General features: G+C 39.1%; 1 protein-coding gene across 1 annotated transcript; it reads left to right on the top strand.

Moving 5' to 3' along the window:
* Window positions 1-1,536: 1,536 nt before the first annotated feature.
* On the top strand, window positions 1,537-18,281 carry ano6 (anoctamin 6). Its single transcript, XM_024402279.2, is given in 21 exon segments — window positions 1,537-1,835; window positions 7,010-7,080; window positions 7,628-7,756; window positions 8,710-8,775; window positions 9,415-9,702; window positions 10,038-10,151; window positions 10,279-10,394; window positions 10,551-10,685; window positions 10,962-11,067; window positions 11,375-11,435; window positions 11,597-11,742; window positions 11,913-11,990; window positions 12,136-12,361; window positions 12,730-12,899; window positions 13,220-13,317; window positions 14,003-14,133; window positions 15,058-15,195; window positions 15,198-15,262; window positions 15,503-15,708; window positions 15,794-15,899; window positions 16,046-18,281. Coding segments are annotated over 21 exon segments (2,760 nt in total). The 5' UTR covers window positions 1,537-1,741; the 3' UTR covers window positions 16,262-18,281.
* Window positions 18,282-18,699: the final 418 nt, after the last annotated feature.

The following is an 18,699-nucleotide window of genomic DNA, read 5'->3' as shown; positions in this document are numbered from 1 at the left end:
AAGAAATGTTATAACAATATTTGTATGGGCACTATTATGATTGGGGAACAGTATCTTTTTGATAGGGAACAGTATAAGGAACAGTTGACCCAAACCTATCTGATGGGGTATCAGTATCTGATAGGAAGCAAAGATGGGGAAGTAAAGTATCTGCGAACACTGATATGGAACTTATCTAATGGGAAACCGTATGGTGGAGAACAGTAGGTACATCAAATATGGAGCGGGGAACAGTAGGTCTATCTAATAAGGAACAGTATATGGAACAGGTTACCAATCACTGCACCTGTACACAACCCATCTGTAAATAGCTCACCCAACTACCTCATCCCCATATTGTTATTTGTTTTCGCTCTTTTGCACCCCAGTATCCCTACTTGCACATCATCATCTGCACATCTATCACTCCAGTGTTAATGCTAAATTGTAAATAAATGGCCACTATGGCCTATTTATTGCCTTACCTCCCTAATCTTACTACATTTTCACACAGATTTTTATATTGAGTTATATTGTACGTTTGTTTATCCCATGTGTAACTCTGTGTTGTTATTTTTGTTGCACTGCTTTGCTTTATCTTGGCCAGGTCATAGTTGTAAATGAGAACTTGTTCTCAACTGGCCTATCTGGTTAAATAAAGGTGAAATATATATATATATATATGTATTACATTTTAAGTATCTGACAGGGAATTTGGTTGGGAACAGAACAGATAACAAGATGTGCTCGATATTCATTGTCAACACTCAAGATATAAAATTCAAAAGGCACTCGCACATCTGAGCGGTCTTTGTTGCAGGTGCATGGTAATAGTTGAATAAGATGAGAAAAAAAGAAGAAACCCGCACACTGCTCTTGCTAGTATCAATGCTCTTTATTAAGCTTTACGTATCGGCCTCAAGGCCTTCGTCAGAGCTTTTTTATTTTTTTGAAAAAGCTCTAACGCAGGCCTTGCCTACGTACTTAATAACGAGCAGTGATACTGGCAAGAGCAGTGTTCGGGTTTCTCAATACATGAAATTGCACAATATATTAATGGATGTCAAACGATTGTTCAGTTAAATGTGAGGTATTTTGGCCTTCCTACTGTTATGTTCATTTCGTTCGTTTTACCACTGCTTTTTCAAGACCCCTAAGCTCTTTGATGCCCCCCAGGGGCCCCCTGGTTGAGAATCACAGACCTATTAATAACCAGCAAATGCAATAATAACATTTCCCAATGAGAATCATTCATTGCATATATTTATATTTGACTGTGTATATATATATATATATATATATATAATATATATATATATATATATATATATATATATATATATATATATATATATACTGTATATATACACAGTCAATTATTCAGACCGTAATTATATGGGCATAACAAAGCTCCCCGTCCTGCTAAGTCGCTCAAAAACTGAACTCGGAAATGGCAGACCTACATTGTTTTGGTAACAATATTGTGGGAGGAAACCCGCCTGTCTGAGACTACTAAAAAAACTCCTCATAAAGTACCCATAGTACGTATAGGACTACCCCACCCATTCTCTCAAGTTTGAACTTGATCTAAAAGGCATGCAATGTTTTTTCTTTTGAAACGACGTTGAGAAATAAAGTGGGAACTTTTGGAATACATGCAGCTCATTGGTAGTGATCTTACACGATGCGTTAATTCCGCCGTGACATTTTGCTATCCAGGTTTAACCGTTGATGACTTGTTGTACTATGTGACATATTTGAGATGAATGAGAGTATGGACAACATTATTGAAATTGATTTTTTGTCCGAGATAAAATTGGAGGGCGACACGGAGATAAAGATGGGAATGGAAGTTGGTGAGTTAACGTGGATTTCTTTATCTTTTGCAACGGGACTGGATTAATTGCAAGGCAAAAGGGCGGGATAATGTAGCCTTCCTCTGTAACCTAATCGTTTCCGCCTATCACGAACCAACATTTTTTTTATTTGCTCAAATTCTATTTTGTTGTGTCCCTTATATATTTTCTCCTTTGTTATTTCAAACTTACATTACACCAATCAGTCAGACTCATCTGACGAGGTCGCTAGTTCTTGTACTAAGGTCGCTGGAATACATAAATATTCCTTTATCACACTGGTGGACATAGCATAGGCTAACAACCACACTGATTCACAGATGCAAGATTTCAGTCATAGCCTATGGCTGGCTGCACAGCTTGCCCCTACTATTATTGGCCCAATGTTCGCACCCACTTTCCCACACAGTCAAATATCCTTCGATCGTCGGGATCTTCGGGCAGTTTGTTAATAACTAGATCATTACTTTATAGTTCTTTTAGAGTTTATTTCCAAAATGCTTATATCCACCAATTTGTCACATTTGTGTTACAAAATAAAATAATTAGAAATCATTGCTTATGGGTGGGTACCTTCATGTGTGTGTAAAATATTACAGTTTTTTATTCATACATTTTGGATGTGTATGTTAAACACTATATATATATATTAAAACAACAATGCAATGACAATACCAATGGCTGCTCCCATCAGTGGGTGCTCTGGTCAGTGTGTGCGCTCGCCCCCACCTGCCCCAAGAGGCCAGAAGGGCGAAGCCACTTCCCTGGACCAAAGGAGGGCATGGAAGCAAGCACACCGATAACCACCAGGACCAGTACAGACACCACTCACAGCATTAAACCAAAATACAAAACATAAATAACTAAACACAAAACATACAATAATCACATCCCTACCCTCACCTCTGATTGGAGGACCTCAAACCTTTGTACTGTGCATGTGTGTATGTATTTATTCCCTCACTCATTAATTCCAACCTTTAGACAGCCACAGATCAACCCAGCTTTCCCAGTAAATCATCATTCTACCATTTCCTCTTGCTACATCTCTCCATTCTCCCATGGTGTCTCACTAGGGACTTGAAACTCCCCATCTACAACATTTCTGCTGCAATTGACCCCAAAATAAACATTTTACCCAACAGCAATGATATTTCCTATTGACTGACTGTGGTCTTTCAAATCCCCCCAAAATGCAGTTTGTAAGTCAAACCGTGCCCTGATATGATGACATAACATACCATTCCTGGACTCCAAAAACAAGCCACCGATGGACAGTACCAAAAGAGATACTCTTTGATTCTGTTTCCACATGGCAGAGTCTGCACAGGGCTGACTGTTTGATGCCCAATATACAGAGCATTCTTTTTGTGGCGAGAAATTCCTATAATAGCTTAAATGGAAAAGAATGGATTGATGCTCAGTTGCAGTGGTGTAAAGTACTTAAGTAAAAAATACTACTCAAGTAGTTTTTTGGGGTATCTGTACTTTACTAAACTATTTATATTTTTTGACAACTTTTACTTTTACTTCACTACATTCCTAAAGAAAACGATTTACTTTTTACTCCATACATTTTCTCTGACACCCAAAAGTACTCGTTACATTTTGAATGCTAAGCAGGACAGGAAAAGGGTCCAATTCAAGAGCTTATCAACAGAACATCCCTGGTCACCCCTACTGCCTCTGATCTGGCTGACTCACTAAACACACATGCGTTGTTAGTAAATCATGTCTGAATGTTGGCGTGTGCCCCTGGCTTTAAAAAAAAAATGGGTCTTCTGGTTTGCTTAATAAAAATTATTTGAAATTATTTGTACTTTTACTTTTGATGCTTAAGTATAATTTAGCAATTACATTTGATACTTAAGTATATTTAAAACCGAATACTTTTAGACTTTTACTCAAGTAGTATTTTACTGGGTGACTTTCACATTTACTTGAGTCATGATCTATTAGTGTATCTTTACTTTTACTCATGTATGAAAATTGGGTACTTTTTCCACCACTGGTCAATTGTTGTTTTGTATATCAGTTCATAAACCTGATGCCATGGTATTGAGATATCGAACATTTAATTTTATGCATCATAGTGTTCCACCCTCTTGACTGTAAGTGGAATATATATTGGTCGTTTTAAGCCATTTATTATTTTTAAACTAATCCATTATTTTCTCTTTTAAGTAATTGCCCCTTCTAGCGTTGTACGAGATCTTCAGTTTCTTGGCAATTTCTCGCATGGAATAGCCTTCATTTCTTAGAACAAGAATGGACTGACGAGTTTCAGAAGAAAGTTATTTGTTTCTGGTCATTTTGAGCTTGTAACCGAACCCACAAATGCTGATGCTCCAGATACTCAACTAGTCTAAAGAAGGACAGTTTTATTGCTTCTTTAATCAGACAACAGTTTTCAGCTGTGCTAACATAATTGCAAAAGGGTTTTCTAATGATCAATTAGCCTTTTAAAATTATAAACTTGGATTAGCTAACACAACGTGCCATTGGAACACAGGAGTGATGGTTGCTGATAATGGGCCTCTGTACCCCTATGTTTCCAGCTACAATAGTCATTTACAACATTAACAATGTCTACACTGTATTTCTGATCAATATGATGTTATTTTAACGGACAAAAAAAATTAGCTTTTCTTTAAAAAACAAGGACATTTCTAAGCTTGTTTCTAAGCTTGTTAATGGTAGTGTATATTTGCTTTACATTGTTTTCAAACTGATATGTGACACGTATTAATGCCAAAATAACATGCAAAACTGGCAATGAATGATGGATCGCCACTGAACTTATCTAATGGGAAACAGTATGGTGGGGGAACCGTAGGTCTATCTAATATGGAACAGTATAGGGAACAGTATCTGACAGGGAATTTGGTTGGGAACAAAACAGATAACAATGGGTCACATTTTAAGAGTAAAATATGTGCCCTATATTTATTGTCAACACTCAATATATGAAATTCCACAATATGGATGTCAAACAATCCTTCAATTAAATATGAGATATTTTGACGGTACTGTTATGTTCAATTTGTTTGCTTTGTCCCTGCCTTTTCAGGACCCTAAAGCTCTTTGAGGACACTCACGGGCCCACTGGTTAATAATAACCAGCAAATGCAATAATGACATTTCCCAATCAGAATCATTCACTTCATATGGAATTCGGAAAACGACAACTACACTACGGGCCTAACGAATGCTATTCAGACAGTTTGTGGGCATAACAAAGCTGCCAACTCGCTCAAAGGCTGGTGAGAGGGAACCGGTACATCTAGAGAGACTACTCAAAAACCCTCCTCCTAAAGTGCAAATAGTCCGTATAGGACTACCCCACCCATTCTTTGAAATTAGAATTTGTTCTGAAAAGCATGCAGCGTTTTTTTCTTTTGAAACAATGTTTACAAATAAAGTGGGAATTTTTAAACAAATGTAGCTCATTGGCAGTAATCTACACGATGCGTTATTCCCGCGGTAAGATTTTCCAGACAACCCTCCACTTTTAACCATTGATGACTTGTGATATGCGACAGATTTATTAAAATGAGTGAGGACGGGTACAACGACATTTTTTAATATCTGTCTGAAACAGAATTGGAGGGCGACACGGAGATAGAGATGGGAATGATAGAGGACTACGGTAAATTCACGTGGATTCCATTATCTTTCGCCATACGATATATTTTATCGCAAAAGAAAAGGGCAGAAGAATGTAGCCTTCCTTATGCACAGGCACACCTTCGATGGTCTCAGTGTTTACCATGAAGGATGCCCCATCCCATTTCTGACACAAGTGCAGCGAATTTTGGGATATCTGTGGTTGTCAGGCTAAGGCCTTAGCCATTACAGTGACTTACTTGACTAAGTCGCTAGTTGTTGTACTAAGGTCTCTGGAATATATAAGTATTCCTTGATCACACTGGAGGACATAGCAATAGATAGGCATAGGCCTAACAACTGCACTGATTACATTCACAGATGCCAGATTTCAGTCATAGCCTATGGCTGACTGCACAGCTTTCCCCTACCCCAGTCTAAATTCAAAAAACGAACCTATTATTGGCCCAATGTGGACTCCCACTCTCCTACAATGTATCAATTCTCTGGGATCAGGCAGGTTTTCATTAATAGATAATTACTTGATAATAATTGTAGTTTCAGGTTATATATGCACTGAGGGAAGGGCCTGAAAAAAATCCACATCCATTTATGTTTTTTTTTATACTTTCTCCATTTAACAAAGTACTTTGAAAGTGCTTCCAACAAGTGCTGGTGCTTCATCAGTCTGTCTTTCTACCATGAGCTAGTAAACACAGGCTTTCACCTGGTCTAGCATCAGTTCAAGCAGGCTCAGTGAAGCAGGTCTGTTCCTAGGGAAGCACTCTACAGGGGGGAAAGGGTTGCCTGTATAAATCACATAGCTAGATGGTTTTGCTGAAGGTAAATATTGTATTGTGTCTCATATGTTCACAGTCAAACTTGGAGAAATGCATGACACATGGCATGCAGTATGCAAGTATTTAAGTATTTCTGGTAACTTCAAAAGATCTGCATTACAAAAAAGTATATGCATACAAGCAAGTCAAGTGAAGTACATCAGGCATGCTTCAATTCAATAACATTGGAAGATTTTAAATAATGTTTTCAGCACAGTTTTATTAGCACAGTTGCTATTCAACTTGTCAAATGGAGGTATTTGCCTAAGAGACTTAAACAAACTATTCCATCATGGAGTATCTGAGTTTGAACATTTACAGTCTTTTCCAGGGCATTACTAGGGGTAATGTTTTCCAAACACCATCTGATTCCAGTTACATTAGGTTTCCATAGTACTTTCTACCATGGGATGTTTAGAAGTGTTCCTGATGGAATGGCATCTGTCTGTAACGTATGAATGTAGTATCAGACACAATAAAATGTCACATTTAACTGAATAAACACAATTTAATGTGGGTTGTTGAATGTGCTTTACTTTGGTATTATAAAGATGTGAGTACTTTGCACTGGTGCATATGCTCAGTAAATCTGATAATGTGTATCACATTTCTGGGCCTTGTCAGAGTCTTACAAACGATGGTGGTTAAGAAGAGTCACATCTCCATCAAGATCTTGTCATGCATGTCTCTCATGTCTTTAATACATGTTTTTTTTGGGATGGGGGGCAGTCTATTCTCAGGAGTTTTTGCCAACCTTTGAGACTATACCTGAGGGGGCATCAGTGCCCAAAGTGGAGAAGGTGAGTCTCAACCCTTTAAATTGTATAACATTTCTGCATTATGAAATGATTAGTACTCATAGCTTTGATAGTAGTTGTAGTATTAGTTTGAGCTGCCAATGAATAACTTTACAATTAATACCATATTTGTATAACATGGCTTGTTCTTGCATGTATTTCACCAAGAGGGATGTGGATTTATTCACTTTTGTATTTTCATATGCAGAAAATGCATGAATCAATGTGCCAAATATCTGTAATTACAAGAGAGGTCTATGTTTGATGCCAATTCAAATGTGGACTGTTATCATTCATGGAACAAAAAAGGGTGTGTCACCTTTTTGCCGTTGTAGACTCTTCCTTCCTCTCCCATCTACGTCTGATGTCAGTTGAGAAAGACGTTGTCTAGTAGGGTCTCGTACAAGCACAGTGAGGCTGTCTATCAGTCCCTCTCTTGTTAAAGGACATGTATGAAATCATGGAAGAAGAAGAGTTTGAGTTTGAGGCTATGGAGCTACCAGATATCACTGTGGAGCTACCAGATATCAGCTGTTGTTTTTTCCCACAGGCTGAGTTCAACGGCAAATCTGACTCTCTGTTCTTCAATGATGGGGTTAGACGGATCGACTTTGTCTTAGTCTATGAAGATGAGGACATGAAGGAGATCGACAAGAATAGAACGTTCCAGAAACGTAAAGTAAGTGCATTTCTGGTGGCAGATTGTGAGTCTAAGCATCCTTATTCACTTTCAACATGGTCAGCAGGTTTCTGTCTGACAGAAGTTAAAAACAGTATTCCTACTGTGCTGTGAAAAAGCATGTTTGAAATGAAATGCAGTTTCACAATGTAAGCATAGTTTTGAGGAATATGTGAATCTAAATGTGATTTCTTATAGCTTAAGAGGAGTACTGTTTATCTATGAGACAAGTTACTGAAGCCGCATTCCATCAAAGATGTTAACTTGTAGGAATCAGTGTTATGTTCCGTCATAGAAGCTTGTGTTATATTATGCCAGGACCTAAGGCATTCACACAACGCTTTCTCATTGTACACCCGGAATATTGACTCTGAATATTTGTACAGGGAGTTTTTCTTTGCTTCAGTCACTGTGTGTCAGATCTAAGGTATCCCTATGATTAATATGAGGTCATTTACATATATATATACTGTATTTACAATTCTTTACAAGTATTGTGGATGCATTTATTAGAAGCATACATACATATGTTGTAGCAATGTATTTTGATTGACCAATGAGCTTTTATTTATTTTACGTGGTTTTATCAGAAGGTCGTCTTGTATCGCACACACAATTCCCATATAGATGTAGTCAGTTTCATACATGGTTGAAATCAGTCAATGCATTGCTATCCATTCGAGGGGAAATCAGTCAATATAATGACACTTTTCATTAATTATTTTTAATATACACAACCACAGTTAAGATGGGTTAATAGTAATAATGTAATAATGTATTAGATATTACATTTAACATTTGTAAAGCACTTTTCATTACAAGAGTAATAAGAGAAACAGATTGGATCTCATCCAATAGGGAAACAGATTGGATCTCATCCAATAGGGAAACAGAAGGGACAGTGTTACAAACAAGGGATCCATTGATTTAACATCCTGTATTCTCTTCCCTAGCAACGGAGAGAGTACTTTGAGGCCAGCTTGATGAAAATGGGGATGGAACTAGAGGCTGCCAGATCTGTGAGTAGCCACATAATGCATTCTACAAGGACTGGCTTTACATATTTACTCTGCTGTTAGCTTGCAGAGTGGGGTTGAGTGTGTAGATCTTCAGGGACGATTGGGTGGAAACAATATTTAGTATCTTACATTCGTTTGGTCTTAAATGGTAGAGAAATACCTAATGTTTGTTTTTGTTACACAGTTTTATTATCATACTGCTTATTTAAGTGACCTTGTGGATCTTGTTTTTGGCTGCATTTTAGATGGCAGACACAGTTGTTTTGCAAAGTTTTCCTTTTAAACAGCCAACTATTTCCTCAGAAAGGGTTGAGATTGAATTGTAGTGGAAAACTATGGCACCAATTCCATTATTTGAGTAGTTTCCAATTATTGGCAAACTTTAGTGATATTTTATGGAATATGATCAATGAGTTAACATTGATAAACACAAAGCCAACTTCTGATTTTGTAGATAATAAAGTATTGCATTAGATTTAATGTGATGTTTTAGTACTTGTTTTATGTGGAGGATGTCATTTGTGATCATGGCAATGTCTTCTTAATTTCCCTTTAGGGGATTACTGAAGTTGTAATACATTTAGTTGAAATGAAAAGGGCTGCCTTATCTTGTTGTTTTATCTTCATCATTTCAACAAGGTGGTGGATGAGAAGCTGTTGTTCGTCAAGGTGCACATGCCCTGGGACATGCTGTGTACCTACGCCGAGGTCCTCCACATCAAGCTGCCCATTCAGCCCAATGATCTGTCCACCACGTCCTCACCCTTCAACTTCCTCAGCTGCATCACCAGACACTTTTACCCCAGCGAGGACCTCATAGCCAAGGAGACGGAGTACTTCACTGCCCCATTCGAGAAGGACAGGCTGGAGTACTTCTACGTGAAGGACCGGGACCTCTTCTTCACGCCGTCCATGAGGAGTAGAATGGCAAGTGCACTGCTTTCTTTACCTCATCATGGGACATAAACCCCAAGGTCAACCAATAAGAAGTTAAAGATGCAGCAGCGCACTAGATTTTGATAGAGATGAAAAATAAATCACTAAAAAGCAGTCACCTCATTGACTTTCTTTCGGTAGATTAAGCATCTCAGGTTTCTGATGCTGCTAAATGGTATCGGAAGATATTTGGTCGGTAGACCACTTAGATAGGTTATTCAGCCCTTGCACTACAAAAATATCAATGTACCTATACTTAAAACACAGTGTTAATGCTCTTTTCTTTACACTTCAATGATAACAGAATGGTTGGTCTTCCTCCTCAGGCCTACTACATCCTCAGCCGAGCCCCCTATGAGGTGCGAGGGAACATCAAGAAGTTTGGTGTCACCAAGCTGCTCGATGGGGGGGTGTACAAGGCTGCTTATCCCTTACATGATGTGAGTGGCGGTGAAGGGTGGCACTAGTAACTGACAACATAGTACATTAAACACCAATCAATCTGTGAAAACACTGAGCAGTGTTTTTATGGACTTTTTAGTTTTGTTTTCTGTGAACTTACTTTAGTGCAGATTCAACGTCAGGTCGAAGGAAGAGGAGTGCCCCAATGAGAGATACCTCCTGTATAACGAGTGGGCTCACCCTAAAAGTTTCTATAAGATGCAGCCACTTGATCTCATAAGGTAATTCATGCTTAAATCTACTTTTGCAAAAATGCACATTGCTGCTTTAGCATAATAAGTTGTTGAAATTATTATTCCAAACAGAATGTGCTTAATCATTGTAATTATAGAAAATAAGGGATGGAAATAATAACATTTTCTTTCATTTTCTCACAGAAAGTATTATGGGGAGAAGATTGGAATTTACTTTGCTTGGCTGGGCTTCTATACAGCCATGCTGGCCCTCGCTGCCATTGTTGGACTTGGCTGTTTCATTTATGGGTACACGACTCAAGAAACAAGCACCTGGAGGTAAGTTTAAAACTCAAAGAAAGTACTTCAAAACCCACAACACCATAGAAATATATTACAAGTTGCTAAATCTAGTGTATATCAAATGAAGATCAGTAAGTGCAGGACAGGACACACAAGGTTAAGTAGAGTAAATATAAGTTGATTTATGTTCCTTCCATGCTGTTCCCTGACACTCTAACAGTGAGAAAACCCAATGATTAACAACTTTGTTGCATTTTGCTGTTGAGTTTTTGATGAAGTTTGACCCATCTGTTCTGTTCATTTATTGGACAGCAAAGAGGTGTGCGACCCTTTGATTGGAGGAAATATTGTGATGTGTCCGCAGTGTGATAAGGAGTGCACATACTGGAGGCTCAACAGCACCTGTGAATCTTCTAAAGTAAGTAATGCAAATATTAGGGTCACTAATTCCAGTCCATGGCTGTATAGGTTTTTTCTCATTCACTCACATGGTCAATTCAGAGTGATTATGATTATGAAAGTGACTTATATGGATAGTGAGTCCCTTAAAATTCTGTTTTTTATGTCAGACCGTTTTCTCAGACTCCTTGGCCCATGAGACATGCTACAAGTCATATTAAACATTTTTGAACAGGGTTTGTTTTCATATATATTTACAAAGTCTTGGATGGACTGAAAAAATTATGTGAAAAGCTAAGTATTTCATGAGATCTTGTTTTCCTCAGAAACTGTGCATATTTGATAACTATGGGACGCTGGTGTTTGCTGTCTTTATGGCCATTTGGGGTGAGTCATTTAATTTGTTCAAACTTACCAAATGTTCAAATGTAGAGGTTTCAGAAACTGTATTATTTTATCGATATTAGAGGTTTCCTCAGCAGATGCTACAGTCTAGGACCAGGCAAGTAAAATAAAGCTTTACACTCTTGTTCCCATCCTGGTTCTAGTGACCGTGTTTCTGGAGTTCTGGAAGCGCTACCAGGCAGAGCTGGAGTATGAGTGGGACACCGTGGAGTTCCTGGAGCAGGAGGAGCAACCTCGTCCCGAGTATGAGGCCAAATGTAACCATGAGAGAATCAACCCTGTCACACGGGTAAGGAAGATGTGTTCGTCACACAGTCCCTATGGTGATTCCATAGCGTTAGACTCAGGAGGCTAGAGGAACACTCCACAACTGATGATAGTAATGTTATATACTTGTTTTAAAAGGACAGTAATACCTGTATCATTACTTCATTGTAAAACATGTTATTCTTCATTTAGGTAAAAGAGAAAGTACCTTATACAGCCTGTGGACGGTGTATAAGAGTGTCTTTAGGAATCGGGACTGTCTTATTCTGGGTAAAAACTTTGGGATTTCTCTACTGTAATCTTGTTCTGAATAGGCCAATTCATATGCACTCCAACAGCAAAACATGTTTTATATAACCCTAACCTTTGTTTCAAGTCTGAGCCCTCCAATTCTTGTGTTTGTGCTTGTGTTCAGATTGTGTTGATCCTAGCATCAGTGGTGGCCATCATCGTATACCGACTGGCAATATTCTTCTCATTTTCGACAAGACTCCAGTCTGACCTAAAGGAGCTCGAACCGTTTAAGGAGTATGTGACCGCCCAAATGGCCACCTCCGTCACTGCTTCTATCATCAGCTTCGTAGTAATCATGGTGCTCAACATCCTGTATGAGAGGGTTGCCATCTGGATCACTGACTTTGGTGAGACGCCCCAATGTCAAACAACAGGAAATATGTGGTTTGCTATACAGAACTATGGTGTTTCTCAAACTGCTTTCAGACAAGGGCTAATATTCACTCAAACATGCCTTAGGAAGGTTGATGCAGTGCCCCAAACATTCTGCAATTATACCATGGTATGAGTAAATATTGCACGCCAATAGGTCTGAAGTAATCCAAATATATGTATGCCAACATATTTATACTCTAGAAAATTAGCACACCACAATAGCCCTTAGCTGATGTCCTTATTCAGAGTCAATTTGCAGAATATGGACACAGCAAAAGCTTGATTTAAGCCTGATGTTTTTTTTGATGAGACTGAGAAGATGCCTTACTTCATTTTAAAGAGCTACCAAGGACCAAGACGGATTATGAGAACAGTCTGACTCTGAAGATGTTCCTGTTCCAGTTTGTCAACTACTACTCCTCCTGCTTCTACATTGCCTTTGCCAAAGGGAAAGTGGTTGGTTACCCTGGGCAACCTGTTTACCTGCTGGGCAAGTACAGGAATGAGGAGGTACGTATGCCTATCAGTTGATTGAAAGATCAGTTGATTGAAGGCTCAGTTGATTGGTGCTTGGCTTGGTACAGAATATGTGATAACACAGTATGACAGTGTTTTGCTTTTCCACTTCACTTGTGTTCTAACTACGTTTCCAAATTATTAGCTGTTGCATTCTGTGGCATTTTGTTTGACTCAAAAGAGACCTTCATATTTCCAATGAATGAGGAAAACTTCCACAAAATACAAGTTGTTTGAATGGAGGTGCTTTATCATGTAATACTACAAGATGGCCGACATTGGTTCATGCATTGTTTGTGTCTCATCCTTACCAGTGTGATCCAGGAGGATGCCTGATTGAATTGACAACCCAGCTCACTGTCATCATGGGCGGTAAAGCCATCTGGAATAACATTCAGGAGGTGTTGCTGCCGTAAGTTTTTGGTTCAATGGAAGAACAAAAATGGCCAACCACATCAGCTCTCTAGGAGCCCAGCAACTGTAAAGTTTCCCAGTTACATTGGATCAGGGTTGGTTCAATGGTTTATTCCATCCCAACTCAAAATGGAATTCCCCCTTATCTTCAAGTGTATCTGTATTCAGACATCATTATTATCTGATTCAGAGAGCAAACATAAAGGTGTCTTTTTGTTGGCACTAACGGAGACTAACTCCACCATGGCTTATTGGCCAAAGCCTGTGGGGAAATTAATGTTTTTTTTGTTGGGTTTCTGGATAAATGCCAAAAACACAAGTTTAGGAGATCTTATACGTTTTGCTCTATGAGATCATTTTCATCAGCTACCGTCACTTTTTGTGAATTTTAAAGCATTTATGTAATCAAAACAAAAACATAAAGCACATAAAGGCTTCACAATTCATTAAGGTCATGTTAACTGACTGATATTATCTCATAGGACAAAACGTATAATATCTCCTAATCCTATTTCAACCTCAGACCTTATTTTCGGCATTTATCCCAAAACCCCATTCTTTCCCTATTAATTTCCCCATAGAAAATGCTAACTCATTTCCGTTTTTTAGGACTACAAGCTGGCGAGGTCTATTACCTTGTTATAAGCATCATGATTCTGCGATTGAATGTTTCTCATCATCAGGTGGATGAAGAATTTGATATTCCGCTACTGCACACGTGTGGGGTCTGAAAAGGTGATTCCTCGCTGGGAGCAGGACTATCAGCTGCAGCCCATTGGGAAGCTGGGCCTCTTCTATGAATACCTGGAGATGGGTAAGATATGAAGAATGAGGCAAACTCTCTCCCTCTCTCCCACCCAAATCAACCCCTAGCCCCTATCCCTGGGCACCTCTGTAGATCTGAGAGGATTGGATAGGTGTGGACACAATATGGTGGCAGCTATATGCTCAGAAGTTTTTTAAGCTGATCCTGCTATTTCTTTGGGCTCTGTCCAGAAACCACCTCTAGCCCCTATCACCAAGGCACTTACTTAATCTAGAAGGGTTGGATGGACATAAGCTATATGGTGCAAATCCCCCCTAGCTACTATCATAGTATCAGATTCCCCCCTAGCTAGCCTATCAACTATTATCATTGTATCAGGTTCCCCCCTAGCTAGGCTATCGGCTTCTAACTATCCTAGTATCATGATCCCCCCCTAGCTAGCCTATGAGCTACTATCATAGTATCAGGTTCCCCCCTAGCTAGCCTATCAGTTACTATCATAGTATCAGGTTCCCCCACTAGCCTATTAGCTAATATCAGGTGTCAGGTACCCCCTAGCTAGCCTATCAGCTACTATCATAGTATCAGGTTCCCCCCTAGCTAGCCTATCAACTAGTATCATAGTATCAGGTTCCCCCTAGCTAGCCTATCGACTACTAACTATCATAGTATCAGGTTCCCCCTAGCTAGCCTATCAACTACTAACTATCATAGTACCAGGTTCCCCTCTAGCTAGCCTATCAGCTACTATCATAGTGTCAGATTCCCCCCTGGCTAGCCTCTGAGCTACTAACTATCATAGTATCAGGTTGCCCCTAGCTAGCCTATCAGCTACTATCATAGCATCAGGTTCCCCCCTAGCTAGCCTATCAACTACTATCATAGTTTCAGGTTCCCAGATCTATTGATGGAAAGGCTTTTTTTCTGCAGTGATCAAATTTGGCTTTGTGTCTGCGTGGCTTTTTCCAACAGTGATCCAGTTTGGTTTTGTGACTCTGTTTGTGGCCTCCTTCCCCCTGGCTCCTGTCCTGGCTCTGGTCAATAACCTCTTTGAGATCCGGGTGGACGCCTGGAAGATCATCACCCAGTTCCGCCGCATGGTTCCAGAGAAGGCCAAGACATCGGGGCGTGGCAACCCATTCTCCAAGGTGTCGCCATCTTGGCTGTGGCATCAAATGTGAGTGATGGCTCCTCCATTGGATTATGAAGTATTATGAAACATACATATATTTTTTAAGATGATGTATTTATCTTGGTTTATTCTCCATTGCATAATCCCATCACTGGATGTCAGTCATATGATTTGATTGTTACCATGCTGATGTAGTGACATTCTTAGAAAGATTATAATTAATCTAATATGATGAGCACCAGTTTAATGTGCACTGTCTCCTCCACTTCCTTGTCTCTCTGCCAGGCCATGATCATTGCCTTCACATCAGACATGATCCCACGATTGGTTTACTACTGGTCTTTCTCTGTGTATCCCTATGGAGACCATTCCAGTCACACCATGCAGGGCTACATCAACAACACGCTCTCTGTGTTCGACATCCAGGACTTCTCCAACAAGAGCCGGCCCTTGCAAACACCTTACTGGTTCAATAACAGCACCACCTGCAGGTAATGGGAATGTATATGAGATGGGTTTCAATGAAATCGTGTTAGAAATTGAAATAGTTCATGCAGTCTCTCTGTCATACTTTAGATATCGAGATTTCAGATACCCACCAGGACACCACAGACAATATGAATACAGTATCTACTACTGGCATGTGATAGCTGCCAAGATGGCTTTCATAATAGTTGTAGAGGTGAGTAGAAATTTCTCTGAAACATTGCTTTGACCTGATTTTTCTTTCTACGGTGTAGTCTAATGCCAGATGGACATTTTCTAGCCTTTCAAGAAATCCTAATCATGTTTTCCCTCCTTCCGACCCTTATACCCTTGTCCCCTCAGCACATTGTATACCTGACCAAGTTCGTTCTGTCCTACGTGATCCCGGACGTGCCTTACACAGTGAGGGAACAGATCAAACGAGAGAAGTACTTAAGCCAGGTCATCCTTCACGAGACCAACCTCAAACTGGTGACCAAACGCTTAAAGCCTGTCGCTGATAAAATACTTAAACACAATGAGGACAAGGAGGAGGAGATTATGGACCTTTACTTTTAATCTCTGAAACTTTGTCAGAGAAGAGAGAGTCCTGCCTTTGTCAGGACCTACAATATTTACAAGTATTGTGAGCAGCTAAAGATGTATTCAATACATGTTTTAATAACTTTAATTACTATGAATTAATATTATTAGTAGCTTAATAGCTTGGTGGGACCATGACTAACCAAACCAGCCATGAAGCTCAGCTCTGTTGCTCAGATCTCTGGATCAATTGCATATTTAGCACTTTTATGTCACTGATTGTTACATGTACACTGTTACATTTAATGTGTCTTGTATTGTTAAAATTGGGATTCAATGCCATATGTTTGACTGTACGGTAAATATGGAAGACTATGAATGACAACAATACTTTTCTTCTTTAAACAAAACATACAGATTTTTATACAATTTGTGGCCTAGGCCTATCCAAACATTTCTAATACTCAAGGTGTGCTTGATTTAGTCAGGAATAATTCCAAAAGCTCAAATTGCGTTGAACCAGGCAAGCCATCAAGTATGGAAGCTCGTTCCCGCCACCCAATAAAAAATATCTGACTACGAGTTATGAGATATTAAGGTATAATTATGAGATAGAAAGTTATAATTATGAGATAGAATGTCTGGATCATGGACATTGAATAGTCCTGCAGGTCGACCACTTTTAAAGGGGCAAATCTGAGATTCACACAATAACAAAGCTTCTCCCACCACAGCTGAGGAATGGGGCAGGAGAAATGTAACCAATCTCAAATACATAGACACAAGGACTCACATATGGATGCAGGACTGACCATCCGTGAGATACAAATTATATGTTTAACCATGTTTGAAGCTATACTGTTTTTTTTTTACAATTACATTGTTTACACACAAGAGAGTAAACCAAGCTTATATTTTGGGTTCTGATTGGGTAAGACCATTACTCATTTCTAAGTTACATTATTGAATAATCAGTGGCTTTACACTGAGTGTACAAAACATATTTCCATGACATAGACTGACCAGGTGAATCCAGGTGAAAGCTATGATTCCTTATTGATCTTCCCCACTTCAATCAGTGTAGATGAAGGGGAAGAGACAGGTTAAAGAAAGGGTTTTTATTGAGTCATGGAGTCATGGATTGTGTATGTGTGCCATTCAGAGGGTTGAAAGGGCAAAACAAAGGATTAAAGTGCCTTTGAATGGAGTATGGTAGTAGGTGCCAGGCGCATTGGTTTGAGTGTCAAGAGCTTCAACGCTACTGGGTTTTTCACGCTCAATAGTTTCCCGTGTGTATCAAGAATGGTCCACCACCCAAAGGACATCCAGCCAACTTGACACAACTGTGGAAAGCATCGAAGTCAACATGGGCCAGCATCCCTGTGGAACGCTTTCGACACCTTGTAGAGTCCATGACCCAACAAATTGAGGCTGTTCTGGGGCAAAAGGGAGTGCAACTCAATATTAGGAAGGTGTTCCTAATGTTTGTACATATTAATTAAATCTGATGTCAACCACATGTCATCAAACAGGCACCAACTTACATCAACAAAACTCTTCAATACGTTAATATTGAACAATATCACCACAATCTCTCTATCTTATCAATGTGTGATTGACTATAAGATATGCATAAGGTTATCCTTAGTTGAGGAGGGCCTGATGCAAAGTGCATTGGATTTATGTGATACAGATCGCCTGAACGTATCTCATAATGACTTACTATCATATAATTATGTCTTTCTATCTCATAACTCGTAGTCAGATTTTATTTTTGGGTGGCGGGAACGAGCTTCCATACATACTCATGGTCACCTCAAGTATTTACAGTACCATTTTTGACCTATGTATTCGATTATAAGCATTTTGATAGAAGTCTATCGCTTGAATCAATATATGTTGCTGTATTATATTGTGATTTTTTTTAAACAAATGTATATATGAAATAAGAATCTGCCCCTGTGTACAATATTTGTCTTTCAAGTATTTTGTCAAGTGTATTGTAATTTGTATGTTATCCCAAATAAAATCAAAATTCTTTGTTTTTTATATAGAACCGTGATTATGTTTGTCGTCATTTCAAAGTTCAGGTAAGATACAGTTCATCTTCCAAATAAACTGCACATGTTCTCATACTTGAAATGCTGTGTTGTGTCTGCCATTGCCCCGACAGTCTTGTGACTGGTTTGTGACTTATGTTTGTTTGCTTTTGGACTCAAATGTTATCTAGTAACAAAGATTGTCTATCATATTGACAAGATAGTCAAGTGACCGCTTTAACAATGGAAATACGTGTCCTCAAATATGGAAGGCGGATGGGAGGAGGCGAGATCAGGTGGGACCATTCTATCCAATGAGAGGGCAGATATGCTGTGAACAACAGGCAATAGAAATAGATAGAGGACTCGTCTTTGCGTCTGTGCCATTATAGCGTCTGTGACTGCATTTTAAAGTAGTTTGTTTTCTTCTTCTTT

The sequence above is a fragment of the Oncorhynchus tshawytscha genome, linkage group LG17 (genome assembly GCF_018296145.1).
Source record: "Oncorhynchus tshawytscha isolate Ot180627B linkage group LG17, Otsh_v2.0, whole genome shotgun sequence".
Classification (NCBI taxonomy): domain Eukaryota; kingdom Metazoa; phylum Chordata; class Actinopteri; order Salmoniformes; family Salmonidae; genus Oncorhynchus; species Oncorhynchus tshawytscha.
The sequence above is the reverse complement of the archived record's forward strand: the minus strand, read 5'-3'. Positions and strand labels throughout refer to the sequence as shown.